Source organism: Aulonocara stuartgranti (genome assembly GCF_965226115.1).
Source record: "Aulonocara stuartgranti genome assembly, chromosome: 6".
NCBI classification, from domain to species: Eukaryota; Metazoa; Chordata; class Actinopteri; order Cichliformes; family Cichlidae; genus Aulonocara; species Aulonocara stuartgranti.
Genome location: NC_138944.1, coordinates 31,151,427 through 31,161,752, shown reverse-complemented (window position 1 = coordinate 31,161,752; position 10,326 = coordinate 31,151,427). Strand labels below are relative to the sequence as shown.

The following is a 10,326-nucleotide window of genomic DNA, read 5'->3' as shown; positions in this document are numbered from 1 at the left end:
CACGTCACAAAGCTCACATGATCTCAAAATGGTTTCTCGCACATAACGACAAGTTCACTGCACTCAAATGGCCTCTGCAGTCAGCAGTCTCAGTCCAGTAGAGCAGCTTTACGATGTGGTGGAACAGATTTCCATCCTGGATGTGCAGCAGAGAAATTTGCAGCAACTGTGTAATGTTGTCATGTCAATGTTTGCAGCACCTTGTTAAATCTGTGTTAAACCTGGTAAAACCTTCAGGGAACAGGGTGATAAGAAAAAAAAAACAGACGCAACGGTCTTCATCAGTACGTTAAAGTTGCTTTAATTTCTTTTTTTAAAACATTTATTCCAGGCTGAATGATATCATTACCACAGTTTTGACATGTATATCATTAATATCTTAGTTAAACCATCAGAAAATAAAAACAGCCATAGAAAACATTGTTTGTCTGTCACATCTGAACAGTCGTGCATTTGAAGTCCTGTAATTACCACACGGAGAAGCGCCCACTCGTTACTGACTCTTACTGGGCTCTTCCCACCCGTCACGACATACTGTACCAGAGCAGCCAAATCACAGACAGCACTGGCACAGAACTTCAAACGCAGCACTGCGTCAGGTGCGCGGACGACACTGTAATAGTCTTATTAAAACAGTTGCAAGACAGAGAGTCATTCACCATTAATAAGAGAGGAAAAACGCTGCTCTTGCCTTTATTATCCTACAAAACAGCTAGCTATTATTTTATCTTTAAAGTCTGATTTTTACAAGACAGCGAAACACTTAAAAAAAGAAAAAAGAAGAAGAAGAAGACATGTCGTGATATGAAGAGTGCTGTAAGAGTTTAAAAACATTATGAAAGGCCATTAATCAGTGACTAGTCCCACAGATCTTAACACTGTTTGCATCCATGGTGCAATAAAACATTGTAAAAGTACTAGACCATAGGTAGCATTGTTACCATAACATGGACGTTTCCTTCCTAGTAAAATCACACATGTAAGATTGTCTCGCTAATACGAGAAGTGGTCATCGATTAATAAGACAGTATTAAAATGCTGTACAGGATTGGGTGGTGCAACAGCGTACGGGAGTTCAGGGTGGTCGACTACAGAATTGGGGGTTTCTCTTTAATTCGGTTACTACCTACTACATCACCCATAATGCACGGGGTTATCAGCATGGTGGAGGGGGACGTGCTGCTACTATCGCTCTAGATATGAATGTAAACAGGATAAAAGTAGGGAAAGATGGGCTTTAAAGAATACTGCAGTATGTATGGAAGGTGTGTGTCAGTAAAGCACAAAGTGTGTATGTGTGTGTCCGTTAACGTGTGTGCAACGTCAGTATAGGAATGACTCGGGCTAGATAGGCCAGCCTTTGCTTGCTTTGCCAGTCACTTAATCACTACTCACACAGAGTAACAGTGACATAGAGCAACGGCCAATCACGTCGCAGTGATGTCACACACACGCGGGTTCACGACTACTGTGTTTGGATTTTTTTATATACTGTACACAGAGTGGGAGGGGAAAAAGCCACTGGCAGTGACCCAGGCAGTGAGTTTTACTTCTCCATCTCACAAAGTCACCTTGAAGAGAATTTGTGCTTGTGGGTAGAAAAAGAAAGAAAGAAAATAAAAGATTCAATATCTGCGCTAAAAGGTTAAATCTGAGGTCACCAAAATAAAAGCACAGGAAGAAACAGAATACTACAGTTGGTCACAGTATCACAGCATCAATGTCAGCTTATGATAAAAACAAACTTTGATGTAACATCTTTTTCAGTCAGGAATGGAGTTTTTCTGGCTTCGGGACACAATTTACATTTAGTAATCACGGAAAGCCGCTCTGCTTTTCTTTAACAAATCCCTGAATTTAAAAAAAAAGAAAAGGAAAAAAAGCATTAAAAGTAACAAAAACATTTCTGTCCCTCCTCAGTCCGGATCCTCGACCGCTTTACATAGCACCTGGCAAATGTGTAGTTGCAACTATCGGTCCACTCCTTCCCTTTTCCAAATGTCTCTCCTCTTTCCCTTATCGTTGACAGACGGAGGGAAAAGATTCCGTGTGAGGTTTCTTTTTTCCCCGTCCTTTCTCGAGATATCTGGAGGCAGTAGGAAATGAGGGCAGAATCAGGCATCCCTCATTGAATTATTCAGTTTTTTGGCACAGGTTTGAGCCTCCGTATGTCCGTTGTCTCAGACTCCGTTTTCCCAAAGTTCAAAAGCAGTCATTTCACAACAGGGTTACTGGCTCGTAACTGAAACGTATGCGCACGTTAACAAGTATGGAAAAGACACGCGGGCACACTTTTTTTTCTTTCTTTTTTTGAGCTTACAATTCAAGTCTTAGACGACAATGTTAAGCTAAAGAGAGAATGGGGATCTGGTGGTACAGTTCATCTAAGCATGGCTTTCTGATTCACTGGCTTATTATTTACACAAATGAGTGTTTGGTTAGACTATCTTCCTACTTGTGTGTGCATGTGTGTGTGTGTTTGTATGAGAGATACAGCAAACATTTCCATGATAAACACACAGCACACCACGTTACCAGTAAAGGATTGAACAGTCTACTTTTCATGAACTCAGAATAAAGCACATGGTCACTATTTACAGCTCTGTACAGTGTGTGTGTGTGTGTGTGTGTGTGTGTGTGTGTGTGTGTGTTTGTGTGCTTGCCTGTGTGTGAGTGTGTCAGGGGCGGTTGAGCAGTGAGAGCAGCGTGGATGCCTTCACTGGACGGCAGTGGACAGATGCAAGTTGGGAGGAAGAAACTATGGCTTCGCAGCAGTGGTGGATCAAGCAGCTTGGGCGTGTGTATGTATGTGTGTGTCCATAAAGAAGAGAAGCAGAAGCATTGATCTTCTACGATGTGCTCTTCTGCCTTTTCAGTTATGTTGGTTTTATGTAGGAAAGAAGTAGAAGTTGAGCTTTAAAAGTGCAGTCATGTGCTGTGGTATCTGGTTGATGAGTTCTGCTGATGAACCGGTCAGTGTTGGTTAAATTCAGTGGACCTGGAAAAAGAACTGGGAAAAAAAGCACCCAGCTCTGGTGCTGTGGGCCGTGTTGGATCTTGCTGTTGGCTGTGAGAACTGGATTCAGGCAGTGTTGTGGCTGAAGTGCTTTCTTAGTGGACTGAGGACTGTGGTCTAGCAGCGGGGTGAGGCCGGCTAGCGGGATCCAGTTGGTCGTTAGGAACGGAGCGTCGGTTCTGGTCTGGTCGGTTGGTCGCCAGGTATTTCGCTCTCATACTGGAGGTGTACTGAAGAGACAGGGGATACAAAAAAAGAAGAGAAGAAGAAGCAGAAAGGGACGAGAGTGGGAAATGACGAGAAAGGAGAAGAGGATGAAAAGAAGACAAGGAAACGACGGACAAACAAAGATTAATGCTTGTAGATAGATCGATATGAAAGGCAAACACAAACACACATGTACAGCTGAAATACTGTGACCAGTCATTTGGACAGCCGGGGTTTGATTACAACAGTTATTCATTGTGTAACAGCTGATTAGGTCAGGATGATGTTATTGTAAATTAGCAGATGTGGTTCATTCGTAGTTAGTTGCTCTACTTCTGATGTAGTAGGTTAGCCTGGTATGAGTTAGTGGTCTCTCGGGAGCACCGAGGTAGTTACAGTCGGAGGTCTGCGGTTTCCACATCGCTGCAGAAGACAGAAGAGCAGCTGTGCACAGGACGGCGGCCCAGCCATCGGCCCTGTCTTAAGAGTGGCGAGCGGCAGGCCGTTTTGCTGGCTGCTACGTTTCAACAGTGGAGGTGGGGGAATAAGTGCTCCTGTGGCTGTGCAATGGTGAAGGGTGAGGGGGAAACACAGGACACATACACCTCGACCAGAAGATGCACACATAGACACGGTGTGGGAACAAGGGAGGGAAGGAGGAGCGGGAACTTTTAAGAGGCTTGGGCTCAAGTTTTGCTAGAATTGCAATATAAGCTATATGAGCTCTGACCCGCAAGGGTTCGGGGTCAGGTTGCACCGAGCGAGGAATGCAACCCGAGCCCTGAAGTAATAACACCAGATTTGTTCAATAAATGCTGTCACTCCACAGTATTGTAATGTAGAAGTGTACAGGTGATACTGCATGGAACGAAATCCACAACTACAGGCCCAGCAGCACTTTTTTAAAAGCCATAACAGTCAGCATTTCATTTCTTACAAAAAAACAAAGTTCGAGGTTGAAAAAAAAAGTCTTTGAGGAGAAAAAAAAAATCTATGTGGTCTGCACATCACCCAGCGCCAACCAGACGTTTTACATCAGAAATAGAAGACAACTTTAGCCAAACATGACCCGGCAGTTGCGCTTATCGAAACAGTCTGCCTCCTTCTTTTGATGCAAGTGCAGATCTTACTATAACGACAGGCTTCTTTTTCAAGCTTCCAGTTTTCCCAGGCTGCCAAAATGACCTACATGAAGGCGATCTGTGATCACGGTCTAGCGTGAGCACGGAGGACACTTGCAGTGTTTTAGGGATTTGGGGTGGGTGGGTGGCGCTACCTTCCAATATCCACACATAGCGCGCTATGAAACATCTGAAATAGTGAATAATTTACACCGTTCTTTGCTTGTTACGCTTAAATGAATAATATGCCAACTGTGTGGGATTTGAAATGTGTCCCAGCAGCACTGTGGCTATTGGAAGATAGCTGTGGGAGAATGTGTTCTAGAAAGTGTGCACTTACAGAGGGTGGAGGGGACTCCCTGCCAATCAGGGGGGTGTTCTCACACCGAGGGTTCTGAAAGTTTGCGTTCTGGCTCCTGCATTATAGAATAAGAGGTTACTGCATGTCGTCACCCTGCCGCTGAGCTCATGATGTGCGGATCTGCTCATCGCTGAAACACAATGACTCTGACATATGGCCTCTGAAAAATTACCTCAATAATTATTGCCAACGTAGGACGTAAGCTTGGTACTACAGGGGCTTAAAACACCTCGGCCACAGTCTAACATAATTAACATACTTTCAGAACAAAGGCAAAATATTGAATCTCACAATGGGACTCAGTGAAATAGGACTGTTATCATCATGGATAGCCACCGGAGATTAGCCTCAGGCCCACATTTAAAAGAACTCTGCAGCAATCGTTTTTTCAGGCCAACATTTCAACTATTAAAGGATTCAACAAGATATTTTTTAACTTAATAACAGTCTGTAAATGTCCTGTGCAAGCAAAATTTATTAGGGAGCTAAATGCTGAGGAGGCTGTTTATCCTATTACTGCAAGCGGACACTGTGGGTACAGAAACCAACAACCCCGGCATGGATAAGCTGCACTTTTTTTCTATTTAGCTCAATATAATCAAAGCCAGCCAGCGCTCATGCGACACTCAGTTTTTAGGGTTTTTTAGTGTACTGTGGTTTAATAATGATGGATTTGCATGCTTTGTTCATCTAACTGTAAACATATGATTTGCATTACTGCCAAACCAGCTCCTAAACCTTGTAACTATGTTATGAAACTTATTTTCCAGGATTGATGACAATCTGGAGCTTGTCATATTCAACAGATTCAACTACCATATGAGACTGTGTACCTATGCAATGACAGCTTAGCTATGGCAAAAAGGAAAGTAATGACTGGATGAGACTTCCCATCTAACTTTCAGGAAAAGCTCAAACCAAACCCTGTGGTATGCTTTGGAATATAGACTCATACAGGGTTGGTGAATGTGGTCCTTCGATGGTCCAAAAACCTCAAATTAGCACATGTCTTACTTTCTGGTTTCTTTGTGGCTTGAAAACCATCATTCTTCCCTTTGCAGCAAACACTGCATTGTGTTTATTAATTGTGGAGAGATATATGCTTACTTATCTTCTCTACTTCCTATTATGAACAAGCAATTCAGTCCTGTGGCAACAGCAAGCATGGTGCAACTATTAACTTAAACTATGCGAGTGCAAAGCTGAATTTTTTTTATACAGCAAGCAGCTGTTTTTCTTTTAGCATCTCAAAGATGATAAGTACTAACTCACTGAGTAACAAATATCGCTGACAGTGTGTTGCAGTCGACATGCAAGCCATACATATTTTAAAAAACTATTTAACAGCTTTTCTAACTTATCATTACCACAAGCAGTAAGCACTGCTGCACTTCTAGCCTAGATCACATGGTGTGGGGGAGGGCAAGCATCAGCTACCTATTGGCAGGCAGTGTATGATCCTGCTAGCCTCTAGCTAGCGGTGGGTGCTAACTCACATGTATTCAGTGACGGGGGCATTGCTGACAGTGTGGGCTGTAGCGGGCAGGCTAGCTTCGCTACCGTAGCTGGAGCCACAGCTGTAGAGACTGGGCATGTGAACGCGGTACAGGTTATCGTGCACCCCGCCACGTGAGGCGCCCGACTCGTCCTCTCCGTCTTCCTCATCCATCCTTCAATTGGTCGGGGTAAGGGCCAGGCACGAAAGGGCATGATGAATAAGAAGGGGGGAGGGAGGGAAAGGTACAGGGAGAGGGAGATCCGAGAGAGACAACAGAGTGTAAACAAGTGGTTGAAGAGGAGGTTAGGAGAAGGGGGAAGGTGTACTTGTACTATCAGGAGTTCCCCGATATTAAAATCTGGGTAAGGCTACGCCCTCCGGCCCCAAAGCAGCTGGACAAGAAGAAAAGGAACATTGGGCAGCATTCATCTACTAAACAGACCCACCACAAGTGCAGTGAGGTCCAGAGTGGACACTTTTATTTCCCTTTATTGCTATGTGTTGTTAAGTAATCATCAACTGTAATAAAGTAGCAAACCCTTCTGTATTCCATGTCATTGGTAGAAACATGCATGTCATTTTCTTCATGCAGTCATCCACTGTTGGCTGAGAGAGTTTGCTCCTTTTATTAACAGGTCGCATTGTTCAAACAGTGTCCGATTTCAAGAATGTCCTTTTATATAATTCATGCATCCCTGTGTGCTCCATGAAATTAAAGCAAAAACATCAGGAAAAAAAAGATAATATGGCTGGTTTGGGCAAACCATTTTCAGACAAAAAAACAAAAAAATGGTCAAAAATGTAAAACAGCCAGCAACGTAACAAAATGAGGCATCAGATAAGATACGTGCTGATTTGGAAGTTGGATGCAGCTGCAGAAAAGCACTGGATTCTGTTAAGTAAGGTCAGTCACAGTAATGCATGTGTACGTGTAGGCTTTATTATTTATAAGGTTCTTTTTTTCCAGTGATTTTTTTTTGCAACTCTATATCAGCTGTCCATATGCTAAGAATATATCATCAGACTGAAAGAGTTTCAATTAAGGTAAAGAGGCAGGAAGCTGTATGATGAATAAATTAGCCTAAGCCCCGTGTTAACAGAGACAATAAGCGACAGGTGTTGTTGCCCCAACTGGCCACCAGATGGAGACGTGTTACTCATTAAACCAAAATGGAGTTTGCGACACAGTCAGTCTTTACAGGCAAGAGACCCAGTGAGCACTTGTTCTGAGAGATTGATTATTTTTCATACCTGTTGGGTCATACACTGCGATTCATGCCGATTTATGCCCGCAAACAGCAAGTGTAAAAGGAAGCAAAAGAAAAAAACTATCATGGCACAGCTGTTTCAATATTCAAATCCTTCACCGGAGTGACACGGTCACTGCGAGCAAAGTCTACCTGTCTCTTTCTCTGATTTTATCGCAGAATTATTTGCTCGTTCGAATATTTGTATGAATGGTAGCGGTGGTTAATCTGACCGTGGGGGTCATATGCATCACCATTCGTTGAAGCCCAAAGCATTTCCAAATCAGGACACAGGGGAGAGGAGGAAGGGAAAGAACATAAGGAGGAAGTGGGGCACGGAAACAAAAAAAAAAAAACAAACTGTGGTGATATAAAGTCTAACACGACATTGGTGCTCCAAGTCCAAAGAGGAGAAAAGAAAAATGAGAAGTATGTACAAACATACAAACAATGTTCAGCCAAACGGTTTGCCGGTTTGTCCACCGGCAAACGATAAAATAAACTGTATAGATGCAAAGATGGCAAGAAGATAGTACAGAGTACAGAGTGATACGACAGTCTGGGAGGCAGGTACACTTAAAAAAGAATGACATGCATGGGCACCGAGTCGATTCTTTATGGGTCTTCCCACTGTTATCGAGTCCACCAGCTGAGATCAGTTAGACAGTTACAGTAAGATGTTAACGAGCTAGTGATGTGTCAGTCATTAGTTAACTGAAGAGATGGATTTAAGGATGTAAAGGCTTGTGTGTGTGTGTGTGTGTGTGTGTGTGTGTGTGTGTGTGTGTGCGTGTGTGTGTGAATGAGAGAATGTGAGGGTGGGTGTGTGTTACCTCTTGCCAGGCCAGGTGTGCGGCACACTGCACACAATAGAGGAGAACATCAGAGCAGTGACAAAGGAGAAGAGAACCAGGTAGATGAGACCCTCCACGCCATCATAACACAAGCCAGTCAGTGCTTGGACGTAGTCCTACGAGGAGAGGTGAGTAGAGGAGAGCTTTGGCCCTAAAGTAGTCCTTTAATGAATCAATTCCTTATTTACAGTCACACAAAGGAAAAAAAAATAAAGCTACTGTGCATGTTTCCACCACACGAGGAGAGGAGAGAAGTCGCAGGGGATTTCTACTTCACCATAACCTCTGAAAGCCTGCGTCATGATCTGGTGTGCATCTCAACAGAAATGTAACTGCACAGCGTAAAACGGTGTCAGCCGTGCCGTAGAGTCACTGCACACGTCTACTTTAAGCTTCAATTACGGACGTTATCTTTACCACAACACACCCTGTAACTCACCATGTGCAGGCTGCGACAGTCGACGAGAGCAGTCAGCTGGTGCAGGCCCACCTCGGTGGAATTCAGCACAGACTGGATTTGCTCGAGATTCCCCTGCACACGCAGAGCGAAGGTTACACATGTATGCTCAAATATACTGTAAATATCTGCTCTTATGTACATCTAGACACACAGACACACCTTGGTGCTGGCAAAGTCACGTGCTGCTGATCTCAGTAACTCTGCCACATCATCCTGCATCTCCACCAATGCTTTGTGGCTCCCCGACAGCCTCTGCAAAAAACAAAAAAACAAAGCAAATCAGCCTCGTGAAAGGAAGAAATTGCAGAAAACTGTGTTCCAACAATGCAACAGCAATGACAAAGACCTCACCTGCTGAAAGGGGTTAATCTGTCCAGAGCTGCAGGTCAGGTAATACTGCAGGATATCTGCGAACATGCCAGTAAATACAGATCACTATGACGATGGGAACGTTTGGACTGCACAGTTTCATTTAAAAACCTCACGTGTAAAATAATATCCAGTATGACTGTATTGAGCCATGATTGCAATTCCACTCAGGCATAATTCAGTGTGTGTGTGTTAAAGAGGCAACATCTGTGCGCTACAGCAAACAGACAAAGCGGAAACAACTGACAGACAAACAGAAGTCATTAGATGAGTGAAAGGAGGCGAGCGAGGGAGAGAAATGGAGACAAAGAAACGGAGCAACTGAGAAGTAAAGAGGGATATAACAGGATGGAAAGAGAGAACAAATGCAATTAAATGAAAAACGAAATGTAGTCAGGTTGGGTTTTTTTTCTGAATCTGAGACAAGCAAGGGCAGAGCGAGCAGGGAGTACAGGGTTGCTGATGCATTGCAGTGAGCACAGAGAGAGAGTGAGAGCTTTTAGATACCAGAGTGCCAATCAAACACAATCCTGCTGGATACACACACACACAAACACACACACTTGTTTCTTTAAATAGCACCAACATGTCAGGGTGAGATTCAACTGTCAGTGAGGAAAATGGACTCTGTTTGAGACATTTCAGCTCACACTTTTTGTCAATATGCAGCATTTGCATATAAAGGGTCGTACCCTACATCCCTTTACCATAAAATGTTCAGGATTTATAATTAACAGAGAATTTCTAAACATGACAATCCCTTCTCCAGGACTTCTGGATCCAAAAGTGTCGCACCCTTTCTTTAAATTCTGATATTTTATTTGGTGAAAACCAAAACAAAATGTGGGATGCTTTTGTCTTCAAGCAGCATAAATAACTGTAAATATTCTTTTATCCAGAGATTCCCAAATGGTAGGCCACAGACCCCTGGTGGGGCTGTGAAGAAACTGCAAGTAGACAGGAAAAATTTGCATATGATAAACAAATGGGAAAAATTATAATATAAACTATAATTATGTGTGATATATAAATAATATAAATTTGAAAAAAGAAATATCACTATTTGCACAAAGCCACCAGATTTTAATTTTTTTTGGGGGGGGGGGGGGGGGGGGGGGGGGGAAATCTGACATATTTTAATTGTTAACTTCCCTTAGACTTCATTAATGATGTAAAAACCATAATGGAGATGT

General features: G+C 43.1%; 1 protein-coding gene across 3 annotated transcripts in view; it reads right to left on the bottom strand.

Moving 5' to 3' along the window:
• Nucleotides 1–277: 277 nt before the first annotated feature.
• The window catches only part of ttyh3b (tweety family member 3b), a 28,986-nt gene continuing 18,937 nt past the window's right edge, over nucleotides 278–10,326 (bottom strand). Inside the window, exons 9-15 of one of the 3 annotated variants that reach the window (XM_082537974.1) lie at nucleotides 9,116–9,171; nucleotides 8,924–9,016; nucleotides 8,744–8,836; nucleotides 8,284–8,420; nucleotides 6,202–6,375; nucleotides 4,685–4,760; nucleotides 278–3,246 (exon numbers count right to left, since the gene is read on the bottom strand). In XM_082537974.1, the coding sequence (XP_082394100.1) occupies nucleotides 3,112–3,246; nucleotides 4,685–4,760; nucleotides 6,202–6,375; nucleotides 8,284–8,420; nucleotides 8,744–8,836; nucleotides 8,924–9,016; nucleotides 9,116–9,171 (764 nt within the window). In that variant the 3' untranslated portion in view covers nucleotides 278–3,111. The remainder of the gene's footprint in view (nucleotides 3,247–4,684; nucleotides 4,761–6,201; nucleotides 6,376–8,283; nucleotides 8,421–8,743; nucleotides 8,837–8,923; nucleotides 9,017–9,115; nucleotides 9,172–10,326) is intronic. The other 2 variants (XM_082537975.1, XM_082537976.1) reach the window with 2 other exon arrangements.